Here is a 24,145-nt window from a genome sequence, read left to right on the forward strand (position 1 = left end):
TAAGGGGATAAATACAATACTTAGAACTATACATAACTCACTCCAACTATTGAATAAGAGGATAAATGTGCCTCAGAACGCTCAAACTCGAGCTAAGACTATATCGACTAAAATTAAATTTGAATAAAAAAATTTTAATAAATGAATACAAAAATCTTCAGGCCAATTCAACTAATTAATTGAGTTAAACTGATCTTACTTTTAAATAAATATAATTTTATGAATAAATAAAACTATATATTCAAAATAAGGAAAATGTTATAAGATTGAAGTTTAATGTCAAATTAAACTCATTTATATTGATGTTCATCTTATTCATCCGTATTATATCAAAGTAGTATATACAAAATTAAAATAAAAAATAAAGATCAAAATAATATACGTACTTTGGGAATAATTCCATTGCCAGAATAAAAAAGTGAACACGAGATTACAATAGACAAAGCTCACATTATAGAAAAACCGATGACCTAATGGTACTACAAAATTAAACCCCAAAGCCAAAAAAAACAGTTTACAAACATCTGAAAATACTGAAACACCACCCACCCTTTTACTAGCCTTTTACAAAATACTAAATGACAAATTCCACCCATTGAAGTGTGGTAATTTTGCAAAGGGACACTCCATCACAATATGCCAATAACATCTCATCAACATTTATACTTTGTCTTTGAAAATTTTAAAAAGATTGACTAAACTTAGGATTGGCATAGCAATGTCACCAGGATGTGTTTAACGATGTCTAACAAAGGATACTCTGCAGATCCAATCAAACACTTTACTAATGCAAAATGAGAAAGAAAGATAAGACGGGAATCATGCAAAATTAATGATGGAAATAAGCATGTTATATGGTTTAAATATAATTTCAAGCTCATATTAAAGTATACCAAATTCATCACATCTTTTACATTTGCGAAGCTGACAAATTCTTGAAACAAGAATCTGCCATCCAAGATGAGAATTTTGACCACCGCAATTCTTAATGATGAGTTGCTCAAACTTTTTCTAAGATCGAAGAAAGTCTAGCACCCTCTCTTCGACTTCTTTTTTCCTTGTTTATTCTCCAACTCTCTACCCCATGTCTTCATTAGTTTTCTTGAACAGATCTTCTGAAATCAACACTACCTCGTCGATTTAGCTTTCATCACCTTTAAAAATAAATAAATATATAAGAAAGATCAGACAGCAATACTGCAAAATGATGGAAATAAGCAATGTTTCACATGCTTATATCATATGATTTAAACCATATCAAATTCATCACATCTAAGAATCCAAAATATTCTCCAAAATCACAAAAATTCTCTTCAATGGCATCAGGATGGTTATATACAAATACCGAAGAGAAGTGACATCTTTTTACTTTTCCTTCAAAGGATCTTTCTGAAAGTCCACTTCCACGCCAACTTAGCTTTCAATGCCTGCAAATATCAATAAATAAATTTATACTAATTGCTATTATTATCTTGTTCCTAAGGAAAGTTAGAAATGTTTGAAATGGTTTTTTGTACCTCTCCCATGACTCTGAAAAAAACCAATCACAGATTTTGCGACTATCTTTTAATTTGATTCCCTCGGGATGACTCTTTTACCATCAATTTGAACAAGGGGTATGTGGGAAATCTTAGACCACTCTCGTCCTTTATCGCTTGGGCACTCTTCTTTCAGCAACGGACACCTCTAATTACGTAAATAGCCAAGCGAGTGAAGCATGTCTTTTTCCGAAAGAGATGTTAGCTTGAGACAATCACTGATTTCCAATCCTTGAAGAGAGGCGATGGATTCCAGGTTTTTAAATTCTGAAAGGATGATATGGGTGAGAGAAGGAGGCAGCATCATTCCAATCCCTTCTTCTGGTAACGACACCACGTTTGAGCATCCTCCACCTCCGATGCACAATATTTGAAGAGAGGTGACTGTGAGTCTATTTAATCCCCATTCCACAAGTGACCTATAAATTTTGGGTGCATTTGAGATTGCAAGTGACGTGAGATTGGCAGGAAAACCCTCAGATGGAAATGATATGTCAGCCAAACAATTGTACACAGTTAATTGAATGTAACACCCCTTACCTGTATTCAACGCCGGAATAGGGTACGAAGCATTACTAGAACACATACATTTTTAACCTATTATACCGAGTTGAAAAAAATTTATCTAAATTAAAACTTTCAAATTATTATATTTGAGTTGCTAAATAGAGCTTACGAGGTTCAATACATAATCATTCAACCAAATCTTATAGCTTTTACCATTTGTTCATCTCATTTCATTCACAATTCTCATGTTCACAATTCAAGTCAATTTCTCAATCCAGTGTACATTTCAGTACCACAATAATTCCTTTATTTCAAATCATTTCATTAGCAATTTCCATATAATTCACGTACAATTCAATATTAGTAAGTTGAACATTAATACGTATTTACTATTTAACTCAACATTTATCGATTATACTATTTATTAACACATTTATGAAATTCTCAATTTTGCAATAAAAATATCACTTTAGCTTAAATAACAACATCAATTCAAATCATCATCCCCTTTTTCATCATTTTTCACTTCAAATATGAACTTACTATTTCGTTACCTTTCCACATCCATTTTCTATGCATATCACACAAGACATAAACATATCATTCAACCATAGTCGCAAGCTAGTGCATTTAAACATAATTCTTTTTGGAACTAACCACATGATAAACTATTTCACTAGAGATTACACAATTTAAACCTTACCACCCGGTCATGATCACAAGCATATTTCCATTTAGGCACTTACCATTTCAATGCATGACTTATAAGTTTATCGTGGCATAATCCAGCCACAACTTGACCAAAGCCTAAGTATGTACATCAAAGATGTTATCCAAATAAACATATAACATAAGCATTATAAGCATGGATGAACACAACATTTATACTTGAATTAAATTTACCAACATATGTTAATTCATAAATCATTTATGACATTACTTCATGCTAAAACATATTCCAAATATACCATATACACATACTATGAAACTTTATTTTTCCACATGAGCTTAAACCAAGACAAATAATGTGCAAATATAAGCATCATTTTATTTCATCATCTATTAATTATAATCGAGCATATGACCCATTATACTCAAATCATTCATATATTTTCCAATTTTCCTCCTCCTCCTCTCCATTCCACATCCTTAATGTGTATAACACACTTAAACAACATTAACTATAATTTTACTATTCACTCACATGTATATTCAAAGCTATTTATCCGAGTCAGAGTCACAAAATTATTTTTATCTAGAGATATAGAGCTCCAAATTAAGATCCGTTAATTTTCCCTGAAACTAGACTCACATATCTTCTTACCATAAAATTTTCAGAATTTTTGGTTCAGCCAAATAGTACACTTTATTCTTTAAAGTTCCCCTGTTTCACTGCTCATCAGCTCTGTCCCCTCTTCACTAAAAGTTAATTATCTCTTTGTACAAAATTTAAATGATGCTCCCGTTTGTTTATATTGAAAATAGACTCATTGAGAAATTCAAGCATGTAAATTATAAACCATAATTATTTTTGTACAATTTTTAGTGATTTTCCAAAGTTAGAACAGGGGATTTCGAAATCATTCAGAACTTGTCTCACTAAAATTCCAATATCTCAAAATATATAACTCCTTTAGCCATTCTTTCTTTTTATGTGAAAGTAGACTCATTAAGCTTTAATTCCATGTCTTATTCAACCATTAACTCAATTTCTATAATTTTTCGTGATTTTTCAAACTAACATTACTGTCACTATCCAAATCTATTCTATTCCAACATCCCTCATTCACATAGCTCTATAACCATTTATTTTATAACACAATACAATACGTCATCACTTCAGTCACTCTTTTGCAACTTATCACGTTCCAATCACATACTCATATCTCATTGAACATGTCGGTATAACAACAAATATTTGGGGTTTTTCATACAGTACTACCCATGTTACTTTTATCATTCGATACATGTAGTAGCCTTCACATAGTACTACACACGTGATCAAGTTTTACAGTTCACGTAGTAGCCTTCACATAGTACTACACACGTGATCAAGTTTTACGGTTCACGTAGTAGCCTTCACACAGTACTACACACGTGACCAAAGCTTCTCGGTACACATTGTAGCCTTCACTTAGTACTACACATGTGACCATTATTTATCGATACACGTAGTAGCCTTCACACAGTACTACACACGTGTTCATCGATACCTTATTCAAATCTTTACCATTCCGACAGTTTCACAGAGATTCTTACTTTCCAATAATTTACAATTTCTCCATAGCACATTATAATATCAATCTTTCCACTCAACTCCATAACCAATTTAATAATTCGATTTAAATCACTTCAACCATTACTTGCCGTTGGTATATCCATAAACCAAGCTGATTTTAAACAAATCAACTATCAATTTCAAATTTCTAACTTTAATATAACTATTTCATATCCAACCCTTTCACATAGATTATCACGAAATATAACAAAAATAATTATAACAATGTATTAATTACATACAACTTATGTTGGTGCAATAATATAGAAATTTAGCAATTTAGTCATTAATCTTTTCTTTTCTCCAATCAAGGTCAATTCCACTTCTTTCTTGAACTATAATAACACATTTGACTTATTTAACATGCACATTCATCAAAACAGACCTTAACTCAAACTTTGGGAAAATTACAATTTTGCCCCTACACTTTTGCATATTTACCCTTTTGCCCCAAAGCTCGAAAATTAAAATTCATCTCTTATTCTTATGTTTTATGGCATACTGAACATTTTCCCCTTCTATGGCAACATCAAATTCCCATTCTGACACTTACTTATGAACATTAGGTATTTTTACCGATTATGTCGTTTTACTCGTTTTCACTTAAAATCGCTTAGCAAAAGTGGTTTAACATAATTTCAAGCTCCATATTCTACCATAAAACATCAAAATAAACACATTTCACCTATGGGTATTTTTCCAAATATGAACCCTAGGTTAAATTATTGCTAGAATAAGCTAAATCAAGTTATCGGGGCCTAAAAAACGTAAAGAACATTAAAACCGAGGCTTAGAATCACTTACCATGGAGCTTGGAAGCATGAAAACCCTAACTATGGCTTCTACCCATGCTAAATTTGGCCTTGGGGTTGAAGATGATCAAAACTTGGCCTATTTTGTCTTTTTAATTCATTTTAATTATCAAATTACCAAAATGCCCTTAACTTTAAAATATCCCATTTCACTTATCTCATGTCCATTTTTGTCCACCAACTTAACCAATGGTCTAATTACCATATAAGGACCTCCAATTTAAAATTTTATACCAATTGGACACTACTAACATGTAGAACTCAACTTTTGCACTTTTTACAATTTAGTCCTTTTGGCTAAATTGAGTGCCCAAACGTCTAAATTTTTGAACGAAATTTTTACGAAATCATTCCATGAAATTGTAGACCATAAAAATATAATAAAAATAAATTTTTTCTCGTGAAATTTGTGGTCTCGAAACCACTGTTCCGACTAGGCCTAAAATCAGGCTGTTACAACTCTCCCCCCTTTAGGGATTTTCTTCCCCGAAAATCTTGCCAGAAGAAGGTACTTTCAAATTTCATGAAATTATTTCACTAAATTTTTAGAACCACTAATCAATTTAATTTCATAAAAAAATATTTTCATAACTCCGAATTCTTTGGTACACGAATTCCATTTCAGAATAATAATAACATAAATCAGGTCCAATCTAAAATTCAGAATCAAAAATCGATCCTCGTTATACTCATTTAGCTTATCACTTACTAACACATTTATGAGTTTCTCAAACTTTCAAAGGAAACATCACTTTAGCTTTTTATTTATCTAAAATTAGACCATCATCAAATAAAATCAATCGAATAACTAACATGCACAAAATAAACGAGGATTTTCCATACAAGCATTTTTAACTACACTTGCCTTCCCACAGGTCAATCAATAATTACTCACAATCTTTCAATAGCTCAAGTCATCAACACTATCTTAAACTCAGATCTTTTTGTACCATTAGATACATTAAACTCTGAAATCAGGCAACATATGGTAATTTTCATCAAACCAACAATGTCATCAAATTCTCATTATAGACATAATAGTGACCATCTCTAAATCACTAATCGAATAGTTCTTTTTAATGTGACATTAACCATCTAAAAACATGAATCATCACTTTATATTCTAGCAATAAAACTCATTCTAGTTCGTTCATTAGTGCATCACTGAAAAATCATAAATTCATTACTCAATTCCAACTGAATTCAAAACCAGAGTTTCGATTAATATTACCTTCAATTGCTTTAACATTGCTAGCATGCCCAGATCATTCAAACTTTAAAAAAAATTGGGTAAAAATTTCCACAATCAAAAACTACGAAAGCTCTGAAGCTGGTGGTGAGCAACCCACTTTCTTCAAAAGAAACCAAATTTGAATACGAATACAACCAAATCTCCTGGAGATGGATGAGCTTGTCTAGTCCTCGTGGTAGGGATTTAATTCCAGATCTAAAAATTAGAATAGATTCAAGACAAGCGGTTTCCTCAAACTCTTGGGTTATGTATTCCAACTCCGGACATTCTCCAATTCTCAAATGTTTAAGCGTAATGGGAAACTTGGTGTTTGAAAATAGGCAACTCAGTTTTGAGCAGTCAGTAATATCAAGAAGTTGAAGCTGATTGCAAATATTTTTGCGCCCCTTCGATGACAAAGACATTAGAGATGGACAATTATAGATAGACAAGTCCTCAAGAAGACAGAGGGTACTACTCATACTCTTATTATCTTCTTTTTCATCAACCAAATACTCCAAATTCTGACAGTTTCTAATTCTCGGCTTTTTTATATTAGGAGGTAAGCTATTCTCTGCAAAAGAAACCAAGCCTTGACAACTCAGAATTTCCATCACCGTAAGGAATGTGTGTAACACCCCTTACTTGAGTCCGTCGCCGGAGTTGAGTACGAGATGTCATCCAATTTAACTTACCAATTCGGAGCATAAAAATTTGCTTTTAAAATTAAATTCACTGTTCATAGCAAATCTTTCCACCTGCGCGACTGTCACTAATTTAATTATATCTCAAGTTAGAAAACTAAAAATTTAAATCTGTAAATTTTTCCTAAAACTAGACTCATATACCTTCTTACCATAAAATTTTTACAATTTTTGTCTTAGCCAATTAGTACACTTTATTCATTAAAGTCTCCCCTGTTTCACTACTTGACAGTTCTGACCTCTTGACACTTAAAATCAATTATCTCATCGTACAGAATTCATATAAGGTTATCGTTTGTTTCTTTTGAAAATAGACTCACTGAGGAATCTATACATATAAATAATGACCCATAATTATTTATGTACAATTTATAATGATTTTCTAAAGTTAGAACAGGTGACTTCAAAAACCATTCTGACCCTGTCTCACTAAAATTCAAATATCTCAAAATATAAAATTCCTTTGCCTACCCCGTTTCTTTCATGTAAAAATAGACTCGATAATATTTAATTCTATATATCATTCACTCTCTAATTACATTTCTACTATTTATGGTTATTTTTCACATTCATATCACTGCTGCTGTCAAAGAAACTACTTCTTTGTATTAGCTACCATTTACACATACATAACACCATAACATAATCTTTACTAACCATTTCAATAGCTAATCTTAGCCATATCATAAGAACATGCTCAAAATGATTAAGACTCTATACATGCCATAGTTTTAAACATTTTGGAAAAACACATAATACAGAGATGGCTATGATAGTGTGATACGAGCTCCGACGATCCCCAATTCGAACAAGCTCAAGTCACTATAAAACAAAGGAAAGAAGAAAATGTGTAAGCTACAAATAGCTTAGTAAGTTACATGTAAACAATAAGTACTCATTTAATAATTGACATTTCTCTCATATAGCTAATCAAACATTTCTTAGCAATTTCAATCACTTACACATGCATAATCTTACCCATTTCACTTGCACATGCACTCATACACTTAACATTTATCACATATGCTCATTCTTTCATTTGTACCTGCGCATACACTTCATTTCATATTTACTTTAAATCATTATTAATCCCGTTGAACACTCAAAATATACACAGATACGTAGAGATTTAGCACATAAGTGCCACACTGATATGTAGCCGGCTACCAGCGATATGTAGCCGGTACCACGAAATGTAGCCAAAGCTACCACTGATCAATAACACTGGAAATGTCCACGGGCCTGCTCACACAAGCTGTCAGGTGTCTGCAACACATGCTAGATCACCCAGCACCCGGGACTCACTGTAACACTGTAACATTGGTCTCTAGTGACATGTCACTTGTATCCACTTCTATTCCTAAGTTCAACCGAGAATTTACACTTAACACTTTATTTTCAACACTTTATCACTTGAATAATTCATGAACAATTTTCCTTCCACATTCAATATTGATTCACATATCAATAAAATTCACAATTTATAAAAATATATTACAATTATTTACACATAACTTACCTCGGACGCAAAACGACTATTTTTGTAATTTAGTCGATAACCTTCTCTTTTCCCCGATCACTTCCACTATTTCTTCTTTCTTGATCTATATTAATACAATTTAATGCATTTTATCAATATTCCATTCAAGAAAAATTCATACACAATATTTTGGCAAACTTACATTTTTTTCCAATAACTTTTCAAAAATTCCACTTTTGTCCCGAAGCTCGTAAAAATAAAATTCACTAAATTCTTAAATTTCAAACTTCACTAAATCATATTTCATGCTCATAACAGCCCTCAATTTCACAAAATCACAACTTTATGCACACTTTACCATCCTTCACAATTTAGTCCTCTTTCAACATTTTCATCGAAATTCATCTAGTAAAACTTGTAATTAACACTTCAAACATTCATTATCTAACATCACTCATCAAATTACAACTATATCATGAATGGGTCAATTTTTAAACTTTAATTTCATCTAAACTAAATGGTAGAAACATGAAATTCAAGCTTCAATAAGCATAAAAATATGAAAATAATTAAAAACGGGGCAAGGAATCACTTACAATTGAGCTTAGAAAAATCAAAAACCCTAACTATTGAAGCATGAAAGTTTCGGCAGCGAGCTCTTCAATTTTGAAGAAGATGGACACTTATTTTCACTTTATTTTGTCTTTTATTCACTTTTGACAAAAATGCCCTTGACCCATTATTTAGATATTTTTCTAAAATTACCCTTTTGTGTCCATAACACTAATTTATGGTCTAATTGCCACATAAACACTTCCAATTTCATACAATAATTCAATTAAGTCATTTAATCACTAATTAGACACACTTTGCATTTTTATCTCAATTTAGTCCTAAAAATTCAATTAGGCACTAAATCATTAAAATTTCCTATCCATATTTTCACACAATATTTCAATTAATTAGCAATTAATAAAAATTTATAAAACTAAACTATTTCACTTTGAATTTGTGGTTACGAAACTACTATTCCGATTAGGCCCTATTTCGGGCTATCACAATGTGAGCTCATGTAAGACTTGTGGAAGTCTATTGAGCCTACCACAAGAAGCTATATTCAGAGATTCAACACGTGAAATCTTGTCAGGTTGCAATTCGGCTTCCTCTGTTTCCAAATACTGCAGTTGAGGACAACCCCAAACGGAAATGAAACGATGTCCAACTAAACTAAACCCATGTTGTGATAGAGATGCCAACTCCTCCCAACCATGAATTTCAAAATGTTCCGAGTTTCCAAACCTCAACATTGTCCTATCTGCTGGAATATTAAACTTTGAAAATGCTAGAAAGAGACAAAGTTTGCCAAGAGGAAAGCTCCTTTGCAGGAGAAGAGCAATCATCCACCAGTTCTGCATGCCCTTGTATACTTAATTCACACAGTGACGGTAAACTTGATATTGAAACTACCAAACTCGTACACCTATGACTTTCAAGTTTTTGCAAGGAAGGAAGATGGGTAGGCAACCTTCCCAACAATTGAAGACAGGTTTTGATTGAAAGCTCACGAAGGCTGGGAAGTTTCAAAACCTTCTCGTCTCCTTCACAAGTGTCCCACTCCTTCCAGTTTGGAAGACTCTCAAAAGACAGAATCTCTAATGATGCAAATGGATTCAATTGATTTTCTTCGAAGAGCTCAACACCAATCTTTTGTACTTGAAACCGATAATTGAAAGATCTTTTAACAATGGCAACCTTCCAACTGATGGTAGTGATTTGCAGTTTTTACAATTGTGAAGCTTCAAAGACGAAAAATTCTTGAAGGAAGAATCTGCTATCTAAGACTGAGGATTTTACACCCCCGTAATTCTCAATAATGAGTTGCTCAATCTTTTTCTGAGTACGAAGAAAGTCCACCACATTGTTAGGTACTAAGAGGGCATAAAACTAACAAAAATCATTTATTAATAATAAAAGTTAAAAATCGACAAAGTAAAGAAAAAAAACACCTAAATTGCTTAAGAATAAACTCCTCTAGTGTAATGGAGAGCCTAATTTGACATATCAAATTATAGTAGATCATTGCTCCTATGTTCAAGACAAAGAATTTCCCCAATTGGACTTGAAAGATGGCATATTAGTCTTTCAATCGATTCTCTTATCTCTGATTAAACTAAGGACGTGTTTAGGTTCATCTACTAATATAAGTTGCCTTTTTGTATTAGGAGCTGACCACATAAAGTCGCTTAGTATTAGTAAAATGTTAGATAACTAATGAGTCAATATTTACTTTCATCTTTCTTTGCGTGCAAAAACCATTGAAAACAATATACAAATGGAACTAATGTAGTTTATGGATATTTGTATTAAAACAATCTGTTCAAAAAAATATAAGTATACAAATGAATATACTACACCTAGGCCACCAGATCCAACAAGTGCTATGAGTGTCAAGGATATAGTCATATCCAATCTGAGAATGTGGTTTTGATTAAACAAGTAGCCTCCAAAGAAGCCCTTCTTTTAGTGGAATCAGACAATTGTGTGAAGATCAAGAAAGAGCTTGCTGAAATGAAACTTATGCTCAAGAATTTAACTACCAGTAGCAACAAACTCGATGATATTTTAGTAGATGGGAGGAGGGATCAAGGTAGGAGAGGCCTAGGCTTTGTTGATAAAGGTAAAGTTGTAATGTCAAGTCCCACAATTTTTGTTAAAGAAGCTAGTTTCAAAAAAGTTGGTGAAAGATCTAAGCTAGTGTTAGTCGAGCCATTCAAGAAGAATGTTCTTCCTCATAAGGTGATTTGTCATTACTATGGTGCCCTTGGTCACATAGTACCACATTGCTTCAAGATGTTGCATGAGTTGAGATGGAAGAATTCAGTGCCTAAGGTAATGCCCACTCCTCATGGCATTACAACGCGTCTTTTTCACAAGTTTAAGTCTCTGGCTAGATTATAAGAAAAAAAATATCTACCTTAAGAAGAAAAAGGAGCATGTTGATAATGTATTGTTATGAAATAAATAAGAATGGGAGTAAACAACAAGAGAAATAGGAGAATAAGGATACGTATGTATCTTATTGATTAATAAGGATGTGTACAATACTTTTCTAAAGTTTATATTTATAGACATAAGAAGTATTAATGAAATAAAACTCTACTTCTATTGAATATTAGAGATTTAAATTATATCAAATTTATCTTGATATTAATGAACGTCCACTTAAAAATAAAATATTTATAACAATAATAAGGTTTTCTTGGTAAAAAAAATATGCATTATGACAATTACGACTCATTATAATTATATTTAGGGTAAACTACACTCAAGATCACTAACCTATTAGTAAGTTTACGTTTTAATCACTCAACTTTAAAAAGTTACAAAAATGTCTGCTCAACTATTCGAAAGCTTTCATTTAAGTTAATGGACTGTTAAGTTTTTTTTTTCAAAAAAGAAGAAGCTTGGCTAGGAAGTTCCAAGCAATAATTCGATGATCGGTATGGTGGATCAGTTCCCATAGACGAGTAGAAGAACATAGCTTAGATCCAAGTTGATTTGACAGTCAATGTCGGAGCTCAGATATCTAAGAAGAAAACTATTTGGATTTTGATTTGGATTTTGACCTGTTGATTCGTGGTATTTAAAGCTACTTAATGGAAAAAAAAAATTTGAACTGTAGAAGAATAATTTAATGATTTTAAGTCCCTCCATATTTTTTTACTTTTTTAAATATTTATATTTTTAATTTAATAATTATAATTTTATATATTTTTTATTTATTGAAAATTTTTATATAGTCATCTTAACATTATTTTAATGTTTACGTTAGAGTAGTAATATATATATATATATATATATATTTATGTGTTATAAATTACATAATAACACCAAGGATGGCAATTGAGAGAGGCTGCCACCACCGTGGATGTATACCTTTAAAAGAAATGGCATAATAATTTTTTTAATCCTCTAACTTATAAAAATTCATTTTAGTCATTTATTTAATTTTTCGTCTCTTTTAACTTTTAAACTTTAGTTGTTTGTCAAATCACTCCAAAATAGATATTAAAAAGTTAATAATTTATTATATATTTTTTAAATTTTAAAATTTTAAATTAATTAATTGTTGATTTGGCATCCATGTGGCATTTCACGTGTATGTCACGTCAACAAAATAAACAGATATTAACTTTTTCATCCATTTTGGAGTAATTTGACAAACAATACAAGTTTAAAGGCTAAAAAAAGCGAAAATTTACATAGACTAAAATTACTATTTTGGAAAGTTGGAGGGCCAAATAAGTCATTGTGCCTTTTGAAAAATACTACAACTTCCATAGATGTTGAATACATCCATCTTCATCTCGCTTTGTCTCGCCTCACTTCAATTTGATTTTTATTAATTATTTCTAATCATTTTAAAGAAAACCAATATTTAAATATATTTTTTGTTGAACAATTTTTTAAACATAATACCCTTTAAATAATCATACATATATAAAAGTAAAATAATAAATTTATATAGAAAAACGAAGCAAGATAACCAATTATCATATATGCTCTGTATTCAATATTCAAAAAAATCCATGTTAGAAGGTGATTTCATAATATGGGAAAAAGACTTTAGAAAGGTCGAAGTTGAATGTGATAATGCACTTTTGTTGAATTGATTTGCCTTTAAGATGCCAAACCTTGCTGCTCAAAGAACTTCTGAAATGCTTATCTCAAACTCTTTTGTTGCTCTCTCCCACAAATGAGAAGTGAAAGAATGAAGAATAGGAAAAGAGATGGTGAATAAGGGATAGCAGAATAGCTAGGGTTATTAATACTTGTAGATATTGGCTTTTTTTAGCAAATGAGAGCCTTGAAAATCCGACCTTTATTTTAAGGAAAGTGAGTGGATGACTTTGAAATTTTTGCTTGATTCATGGGAGAGAAACCTTAAAATGAGGAGGGGAGTTGGCCGGTCACATATGAGAATTTTGTGGTTGATTTTCAATCTTTAACCAAGTCTTGGGTGGCTGATTTGGGCACCTCTATGGACAGTTAGGACTTCTCTTCTTTAGTAGACAGTTTGGGCTCCTATCTTCTTAGTAGGCTATCCATTTTTGCTGACCCAATTCTTAAGTTGGGTCAAGAGAATTTTTTAAGACCAACAAGCCTTTAATTGGGTCTAAAGATGACAAATTCCACCCATTTAACAAGAAAAGTGACGTCTTTTTTACTTTTCCTTCAAAGGATCTTTAAACCTCACCTCCACCCCAACTTCGCTTTCAATCCCTGCAAATATCAATCAATAAATTTATACTGATTCCTATTCTTATCTTGTTCCTAAGGAAAGTTAGACTTGTTTGAAATGGTTTTTTGTACCTCTCCCATGACACTGAAGAAACCAATCACAGATTTTGCGGCTCATCTTTCAATCTGATTCTCTCGGGATGCCTTCCTTACCATCAATTTCAACAAAGGGTATGTGGGAAATCTTAGACCACTCTCGTCCTTTATCGCTTGAGCACTCTTCTTGCAGCAACGGACAACCGTAAATTCTTAAATATCCAAGCGAGAGAAGCATGTCTTTTTTTGGAAGAGATGTTAGCTTGGGACACTTATAGATCTTCAATTCTTGAAGAGAGGCGAGGTCTTGAAAGCCCTCGGAGAACATGAATTCCAGGTTCTTAAAATTTGAAAGGATGATAAAGGTGAGAGAAGGAGGCAGCATCATTCCAATCCCTTCTTCTGGGAACGACACCACGTTTGAGCATCCTCCACCTCCGATGGTCAATTCTTGAAGAGAGGTGAGTCTATTTAATCCCCATTCCACAAATGACCTATAAATCTTGGGTGCGTTTGAGATTGCAAGTGATGTGAGATTAGCAGGGAATCCCTCCGATGGAAATGATATGTCAGCCGAACAGTTGTACACACTTAATTGTCGAAGGGAGGTGATGCTGGCCATGCACTTAGGAAGGGCTCCAAAATTTCCACAACCATCAACTACAAAAGCTCTGAAGCTGGTGGTGAGCAACCCACTTTCTTCAAAAGAAACCAAATTTGAACACGAAACCAACCGAATCTCCTGGAGATGTTTGAGCTTGTTTAGTCCTCGTGGTAGAGATTTAATTCCAGATCTGAAAAATAGAATAGATTCAAGACAAGCGCTTTCCTCAAACTCCTCGGCTATGTATTCCAATATTGGACATCCTACAATTGTCAAATATTTAAGCGTTATGGGAAACTTGGTGTTTGAAAATAGGCAACTCAGCTTTGAGCAGTCAATAATTTCGAGAAGTTGAAGCTGATTGCAAATATTTTTGCGCCCCTTCGATGACAAAGACATTAGAGACGGACACTCATAGATAGACAACTCCTCAAGAAGACAGAGGGTACTACTCATACTCTTCTTATCTTCTTTTTCATCAACCAAATACTCCAAATTCTCACATTTTCTAATTCTCAGCTTTTTTAAATTAGGAGGTAAGTTATTCTCTGCGAAAGAAACCAAGCCTCGACAATTACCAATTTCTATCACTGTAAGGAATGCGAACTCATGTAAGACTTGTGGTAGTCGATTGAGCCTATCACAAGAAACTATTTTCAGAGATTCGACACGTGAAATCTTGTCAGGTTGCAATTCGGCTTCCTTGGCTTCCAAAGACTGCAGTTGAGGACAACCCCAAAGGGTAATGAAACGATGTCCAACTAAACTAAACCCATGCTGTGATAGAGATGCCAACTCCTCCCAACCATCAATTTCAAAATGTCCCGAGTTTCCAAACCTCAACATTATCCTATCTGATGGAATATTAAACTTTGAAATGTTAGAAAGAGACAAAGAGGAAAGCTCCTTTGCAGGAGAACAGCAATCGTCCACCAGTTCTGCACACCCTCGTATACTTAATTCACACAGTGACAGGAAACTTGATATTGAAACTACCAAACTCATACACCTATGAATTTCAAGTTTTTGCAAGGAAGGAAGATGGGTAGGCAACCTTCCCAACAATTGAGGACAGGTTTTGATTGAAAGCTCACGAAGGCTGGGGAGTTTCAAAACCTTCTCGTCTCCTTCACAAGTGTCCCACTCCTTCCAGTTTGGAAGACTCTCAAAAGACAGAATATCTAATGATGCAAATGGATTCAATTGATTTTCTCCGAAGAGCTCAACACCAATCTTCTGTACTTGATCGAAACCAATAATTGAAAGATCTTTTAACAATGGCAACCTTCCAACTGATGGTAGTGACTTGCAGTTTTTACAATTGCGAAGCTTCAAAGACGACAAATTCTTGAGGGAAGAATCTGCTATCCAATATGAGAATTTTACACCCCCGTAATTCTCAATGATGAGTTGCTCAAGCTTTTTCGGAGGATGAAGAAAGTCCAACACCCGCTCTTCAACTTCTGTTTTCCTTGTATTATTCTCCAAGTCTGGACCCCATTGTAGTTCTAACCCATCAATCCCTAGCTTCTCATTTAACTTAGCTTCCCTCGCATCTTGACCATTAACATTCTCCAATCCAGAAAGACAAAAATTACCTCTAAGGTTTGACAAATTTTTCAATTCTCTAATAAGACGTCCATCACCTTCCCCTATAACAAAATTTGATAACGTTTGAAGCTGAGTTAGCTGATCAAATCCGGAGGGCATCCTTTCTATTGAATCCGCACCTCTAATATCAAGAAAATGCAAGTTGACAAGGTTTCCGATCTTCGAGGGTAAATTTTTGAGCTCTGAACAATCTCTTAATATTAAAGTCTCCAAATGATAAAGAGTACACAAAGAATCAGGTAAACGATTGATTCGGGTTCTAGAAAAATTTAAGTAGCGTAGATGTTTTAAATTTTCAAAAAGGTCGGGCAAATCATAGATTAGATACCCAGACAAAGAAAGAACCCTTAAATAGCTAAGACTTGGCAACAAATCCTCCAAGACAACCTTAGTTAAATAGAATATATGATATCTTGGAGCCATTGGAGCCATTAAGCGTAAGAAAGTACGTAAAGAAGTCATTTGATAAAATGCCTCAAACTTCTTTACACTCTGATACCAATCATCGATAACATAAGCTGAGTGGCGAGAACGATGCGAAAACTTTTGTTGCTTTTCACCCTCCACTCTGCAACATATTTCTCCTGCAACTGATTGAGCTAAATCATTCATAAGATCATGCATCACGAAACGGGATTTGTCTTCACTAGATCTTTGAAAAAATGACCTTGACACTAGATCTTGAAAATATTGGTTTCCAAGACCTTTGCCTTGAATTTTGGCTTTTGATTGCAAGAAACCTTCTGCTCTCCATAACAAGATTATCTCTTCTTCTTCAAATTCATAATCTTTAGGAAATATGGAGCAGTAGGCAAAGCATCGTTTCAAATGAGGAGGAAGATAATGGTAGCTTAATCGCAAAGCTGGAATTAAGCCACATGGATCTTCTGGTAGGTCCCATATCTCGCTCTCATATACTTTTTCCCATTCACTATGATCCGTAACTGAGCGTAATAAGCTTCCAATGGCTTTTGCTGCCAAAGGTAATCCGTTGCACCTTCTCACTATGTTCTCTCCAATTTCTTTAAATTGGAGATGCCCATCAAAGTTTCTTGCTTTCAATGCATGCTGAGCAAATATGGATAAACAATCATGATGCGAGAGTTTATCCAAGTAAAACGCTTTCACCGAATCGACATTAGATGAAACCTTTTGGAGTCGAGTTGTTACAATAATCTTGGTTCCTGCTCCAAATGGAGCCCGTAAGATGGTCCAATCACTGTAACTCTCATTCCAAATGTCATCTAAAACAAGCAACAACCTTTTTCCGGATAACTTCTCCTTCAACTTGACTTGAAGCAAGTTCAAGTCATTCACATCACGTAAGTCAGCATCGAGGGATCTTAAAATCGTCTTTGTTATGTTAACAGCATCAAAGTCATCAGAAACGCATACCCAGGACTTGTGATCGAAAGACTCCTTAATGCTGGGATCATTGTAAACAAGCTGAGCAAGAGTTGTTTTCCCCATCCCTCCCATGCCAACGATGGAAAGGACACAAACTCCATCGGAATTGTTACTTTTGAGCAACTCAAGCATTTCTTGCTTCTCATTGGCTCTACCAACATACTCCACAGCTCCATCCATCAAGGAAGTTGGTTGCAGCCTGGGTTTCTTTCCCTTGGAAGTTGCGCCTTGAGACATGATCTCACTCAACCCCAAATTACTTCTTCGAGTGTTCAAACTATTCAGTCTATCGGTGATTGCTTTTATCTTTGAAATCATCTTAGCATTGAACATAAAAGCGATTGGAGAGAAATGACCACCAGTACAGCAGGTTGGAATGAGTTTCTGTACCTTACTAGCGCTGGCTTGTGCTTGAGTTTTTTGGAGCTTGAGACGTAACTCTTGGTAAGCGAACTCGTCCAAGATGTCATCCACATCGTAAGCTAAGTCTTGGAGATCGTCCAACCAATTCTTCACACCCTCGTCCTTGATCTGCTTCTCCTCTGCATGGTTCAACACTGCCTTGATCTCGGGGAATATGGATTGCCACAGCTTGAGTTGCTGGTGGACTTGCCGGTAATCGGCCACAAAGTTGAGTACAGAGTCAAGCAACTTGGCAGACAACAGCTCCAAAAAGGCAGAAAGAGCAGCCTCTCCAAAGACAGACATGGTGGAATTGGGACAAAGAAATCAAAGAGAGATGAAGAAGGAAGGGGAGATTGAGGGAAAGGAATGGAGATAGATTGTGTATGATTGGGGATAACAGGGAATGGAGTTGAAGTCAACGAATAGAGACAAATGAGATGGAAAACACAAGAAAGTGGAAAACAGGTCAGAGTTTATGGAATGATTGGAACCTCCAATTTCGTTATTTTATTGCGTACCAATCTTTCTTTATTTTAATCAAAAGTATTTTGTAAATTAATTCAGTAATTATGACTATTTAATTGTAATTATTTACGCAGTATTTGTGTTTTAATGCCATAAGTTAGCAATAAATTATTTTTATTGCGTGGATTTGAGTTATATACATTTTTTTTAGTTAAGACTAGAATTTATTACTTATTTATTAATATTTTTAATTTTAAGTTTAAAGTTATATTAATTATTTTATTTTTATTTTAATATTATAAATGTATTGATTATTTATTAAAATATGTATCTTCAAAACTGTTTTTTGAAATACGTTTTTAGGGATATTTTAACACTCATAAGAGTTAAGTTCAATGTAATTATTAATATTAACGAGTTTTTCATGCCTATTGGAATCAAAGTAATTATTAGTCATGATTATAGTACTTTGACATCTATGGATAGGAGTGAACGATCGATTGAATTGAGTGAAAAAATTTTATATTAATCGAATTCGTAAATCCTATTTTATCATCCTAACTCTATTTGAATTTTTTTCAAATCGAGTCAAGTGAAATAAAATTCAAGTCGAGCCAAATCGAGTGAAATTGTTCAAGTTAAATTAAAAATTAAACATGTTACATTAAAATCTTGTTACAATATAATTAATTAAATGTTATAGCACATAAATTTAAAAAAAATCAAACTAAAATAATAATAATAATAAATTAACTTATTTAAGTCCTCAAAATTATTATTCTAAAAAATTTCACTTTTAAATTATTATAAATTTTAAAGGATAAATTACACCAACAATCACTTAAGTTTCAATTCAATCATTCAACTTCCGAAAAATAACAAAACAGTCACCACTAACCATTTTCTGTTACAAAAGAAATGTTACAAACTGCGCTTTGTTTTTTTTTTTTTTCAAGATTTAATCTTGTATCTCCCATTGAAAGCGCAATATATCTTTTACCATTGCATAGGGCTATAAATGAACATAGAAAACAATTTAGTTTTTATTCATTTATATTCATTGTTAAACTAAATAAATGAACATGATCAAGATTTTGAGACTAGTTTATTAAATATATTGAGCACAAGTAAAGCTTGTTCAGTTTATTTATGTTTATGAATAAGCTCATTTATCATTCATTAAAATTCATTTAATAAATCATTCAAAACTTGTTTATTGTTTTATTATTATATATTAATAAAAATTTTATGACTTTTGTATTTTTTTATTTATAATATAACTATAAATATTAATTTTGACGCATATGTTTATGTTTATTTATTTGTTTATTAATTATTCATGAATATTGATTGTGAACATGTTCAATTATACGTTCATAAATATATTTGTTTAACTTAAACAAACAAATATAAACATACATAATTTTAAATAAACGAATAAGAACGAACAAATTTAAAAACAAATAAACGAACATAAAAACGCAGCCATCCAACGTTAAAATTTTGAGGATCTTAATGTCAGAAATGAAAATCAAATTTTAAAGAATGCTGGTTATGGATACCACAAACAGACTTGAAGAACCCTCGTAATAGGTATAAAAACAAAAAGATCTTGAAGGATGACTCGGAAACAGACTAGATTTCATTTCTAACTCTTCAAATTGGTTCGGTTTCAAAATGAATCACGCCAGATATTACAACGAAATATTACGCAAAATAGGTCGTATAGAGAACATTGAGATACCAGTACTAGTTATTGACTGTCGATCGAATCGATACCACTATCAAAACCAATCAAAGCAGATAGCAAAGTGAAGAGACTACTTACTTGAAGCCAAATTGTCTACTCTTTGTTTAGGTTACGGATAACAAATGGAAGAATGCCACCGTGATCAAAGTATGCCAATTCCACCTGCAGACAATTTTTCAGGAATATTAAAAACTCTGTATAAAAAGGGGTTGACCCAAACTCCTTTCTTTTTCCAACAATATCGGCATACCTCAGTATCGAAGCGGACAGTACACGTGAACGATTTGCCAGTGACAGTTGTGACGGTAACATCTTGACCGGGCCTTATCTCACTGATTTTATTTGGAAGGTCAATTGAATAACGTTCATGGCCAGTTAATCCTAGAGAATCAGCGTCCTCACCAGGCTTGAAACAAAGAGGAATGATTCCCATACCAACCAGATTACTTCGATGGATTCTCTCAAAGCTCTTGGTGATAACTGCTTTCACGCCCTGAACAAAGCAGAAAAACCGTTTGGGATGTAAGAGTTAAAGAGATAATCGATATTCCAATATCAAGAATTAGTGAGCCAATGCCCGTACCAGTAGCATTTGGCCCTTGGCAGCCCAATCTCTTGAGCTGCCACTTCCATACTCTGCTCCAGCTAAGACTATCGTGTCTTGCCCAGCAGCCTTGTACCTCTGCAAGTTGATAATATATTCCATTAGTAATCGCAGTCTAAGTGGAAGCAACGGATTTTTAAATAGCAACGTTAAAACTCACCATTGCTGCATCATATACATAAAGCTTTTCTCCTGTGGGAACATGAATAGTCTTCGGACCAACTTCTCCCTTCAGGAGCTTGCTGACAATGCGGATATTGGCAAAGGTGCCCCTTGCCATCACTTCATCATTGCCTCGACGACTACCATAGGAATTGAAGTCCTTTTTGTCCACCCCACGCTCAAGAAGAAACTTAGCAGCAGGGCTATCCTTTTGGATGCTACCTGCAGGAGAGATGTGATCGGTGGTAATACTGTCACCAAAATTGAGCAAGCAATAGGCATCTTTCACTCCATGCGGGCCTGGTGGTTCTACGGTCATGTTTTTGAAATATGGAGGCTCGTGAATGTATGTTGAGTTTGGATCCCAAGAATAAAGCGTGGAAGCAGGGACGGAAAGTTGATTCCACATCAGGTTGCCCTTTGTGATGGCTTCATAGGTGCTCTTGAACATATCAGGCAACACACTAGATTGAACACCCTGTCACGTTACAAAATTCCACTTCATTTGGGCTCAAAATAGTATGCAACAATGTCAACTTTCAAGTGACTTCACAGATTATTTACCTGTGCGATCTCATCATTGCTAGGCCATATATCCTTGAAATATATACTTTTCCCCGATTTTCCTGTCCCTATAGGCTCTTTCTCGAAATCAATATCAACCTGAAAATACAGAAATAAGGACCTAAAGATGCTGCTAACACAATATCAACCTGGACTTGCTATTCACAAGAGAAAAAATGAGCATCCTCGTAAACCACTATTATTATCATATTATTATATCAACTTCCAAATTTAAATTTGTGATCTTGGATCCATGATGCATCACGGACTTGAAATCAAGTTTGATAAATAGAACTTTTCACATTGAATAGGGTTGGAAAAAAATTGAAAGGCCAAGTAACAAAAGAGAAAATCTGCAGTGCCCAATTTTTGGAACACCATTGCATGAATAGTATCAAACTAAATTGTCTAAAATATTGTGGCATGACTAATCCAAAAGTAAGAAAATGTATTAGACGCTGCATTTTTGTTAATACCAATAAGAATGCAAAGTATACATTACCGTGCCAGCAAGGGCGTAGGCAACTACTAATGGAGGTGAAGCAAGATAGTTAGCTCTGGTTAGGGGATGAACACGACCTTCAAAGTTTCTATTCCCGGAAAGAACAGCTGCAGCAATGATATCTGAAATAGTGACAGATAAATTACATTGGGCAAGGAACAAAGACAGAGGGAAACTAGAAACAAGTAAAAAGCAGGTGCTGAAAATTAGCGAAGGTGAATTATAAGAGAAAATATTAGCACATTTTAGCAAGTTGATGAAAACTTAACTAGTAAGAAAATTGGATAGACTTTTTAATTATATCACCGGAGATTATCCATTAATCCTCACACTTCTGGAAAAAGCCCCCTAACACTACCAAGAGAACTGCTGGCAATTTTCAAAAGAAAATGAAGAAGCAGATTTTGCATTCAAGAAATAAAATTTACCATTTTCCGAAATTGCTGAAGCAACTGATTCATCAAGTTCTCCAGAATTTCCGATACAAGTTGTGCAGCCATAACCAACAATGTTAAAACCTTGTTGATTCAAGTATTTTTGCAGGCCACTATAGAACACCAAATCAAGAGCAAGAAATGACTGTTTTCAGAGACATTCTTTCTTAAAAGGGATAAGATAGAGACAATAGGGATGACTAAACTTCTTAAAGGAAATATCATATGCTATCAACATACCTCTGAAGCAAATACTTTGTGACTTGTTTTAATCCATGGCTTGAACTAAGGTTTTTAAAGTTAAGAGAGAAGAAAAAGAAAAACATTTTGGTTTTTAATTACAGTTACTTTGGGAAGATTATATTCACTAATATAATAGAAACAAAGGTTAGTTTTGTCATCCAGAATTTGAGAGAATCTAAGAAATGGGTTGTAACAAAATTATACTTTATTACGATATATTGACACTGTTCAAGAATATGAGAATGGGATGAGTAAAATGTTAAAGAATTCAAAATTGTAATCTCATTCAAGAATGTATCATTACAAACTGTAATGTAAGATTCAACTAACCAAATGTCCCCAAGTGTAATTAGAGTAATTAACTAAAGAATAAAAATTAGATTAATTATGGTAATTACAAACAACTACAGATCAAGTCTTATTTTTCTATGACTTTTCACACGCCAATACATGATTTAAGTTTAAAATATTATTTTTATATGATAATAATAGTATTTTAATTGTACAGCATATATATTTTTAAAAGTATTTTATGGCATATATTTTATTTTTAACATATAATTGTATATTAATTTGCTAATATTGTTTAAGTTCTCTGAATTTTTATTGAAGAAGAGAGATAGATTAACATAAATTTTGACCTACTAAATTAAATAGTATTTATTATAAATTAATTATATTTATTTTATTTAAATTGCATAGCGCTTATGAGTATATGTTTAATGTTAGATAAGGAATAATCCAACAATTACGGAACATTAGAATAATTAGATAAAATTATATATGGTGTTTATTTTTCTTGTTAATAGTAATAGATATTATGGAATAGTTTCTCAAACTAACATTCCACATATGATGATTCGATTTCAAGTAAAATTACATATAAGGATATGCCGACGCTACCCTTGTTTGAATTTTGCAGAACTTACACTTTTGGCAGTACAAGGATGAGTTAAATAAAGCGAATGAGTTGGCTTCGAAAGGGGATAAAGTGGCACTCCAAAGTTTTTGTAGTAACCAGGTGAGGTCTTGCATTTGTTTGATTTCTTCCAAATCAAAAATTTTGTACAATATTTGATCTAAACAGTTGATGGTTCAGGTGGAGAAATCTATGGACTTATGGAATAACAACGAAGAATTCCGAAAAGAATATATTAGATGCAATGAAAGGAGCACACTTTGGAGACTGAGGACATTAGATGACCGTGCATTTGGTCCTGGTGAAGTGCCTCCTGTAATTCGTCAAGAGCGTTCGTGGATCATAAAATGTCCGGCTTAACTTCGGAAGATCGAACACATGAGTAACTGGCGGTAGAAAAAGTTGAAACGGTACTTGCGGCAAAGGTTGTGGAGCAAAAGAAGTTTATGCAATCTGCTCCTCCAGAAAGTGTTCCAGCAACTGCTCCTAATGGGGATAAAGTCGAAGAGGCGGAAGATGAGAAGCCGAAGAGAACAAAGCAGGAGGAGTAATCGGACAGGAAGGCAGAGAAATTGAGAAAGGAAGAGG

At 33.4% G+C, this 24,145-nt stretch overlaps 2 protein-coding genes across 2 annotated transcripts; both read right to left on the reverse strand.

Moving 5' to 3' along the window:
- Positions 1 to 13,089: 13,089 nt before the first annotated feature.
- LOC128031866 (putative disease resistance protein RGA1) lies at positions 13,090 to 18,217 on the reverse strand. The gene is made up of 2 exons (XM_052630573.1): positions 13,924 to 18,217; positions 13,090 to 13,833 (listed from the first exon to the last, which is right to left on the reverse strand). The coding sequence occupies exon 1, from the start codon at positions 18,215 to 18,217 to the stop codon at positions 13,973 to 13,975; it is 4,245 nt and encodes a 1,414-aa protein (XP_052486533.1). The 3' UTR covers positions 13,090 to 13,833; positions 13,924 to 13,972.
- Positions 18,218 to 19,999: 1,782 nt separating this feature from the next.
- Positions 20,000 to 22,721, reverse strand: LOC105766731 (aconitate hydratase, cytoplasmic). Its single transcript, XM_012586310.2, has 8 exons — positions 22,636 to 22,721; positions 22,390 to 22,508; positions 21,962 to 22,083; positions 21,460 to 21,558; positions 20,894 to 21,373; positions 20,713 to 20,811; positions 20,380 to 20,622; positions 20,000 to 20,291 (listed from the first exon to the last, which is right to left on the reverse strand). Exons 1-8 carry the CDS (start codon positions 22,719 to 22,721, stop codon positions 20,223 to 20,225), a joined length of 1,317 nt encoding a protein of 438 aa, XP_012441764.1. The 3' UTR covers positions 20,000 to 20,222.
- Positions 22,722 to 24,145: the final 1,424 nt, after the last annotated feature.

This window comes from Gossypium raimondii, chromosome 5 (genome assembly GCF_025698545.1).
Source record: "Gossypium raimondii isolate GPD5lz chromosome 5, ASM2569854v1, whole genome shotgun sequence".
Lineage (NCBI taxonomy): Eukaryota > Viridiplantae > Streptophyta > Magnoliopsida > Malvales > Malvaceae > Gossypium > Gossypium raimondii.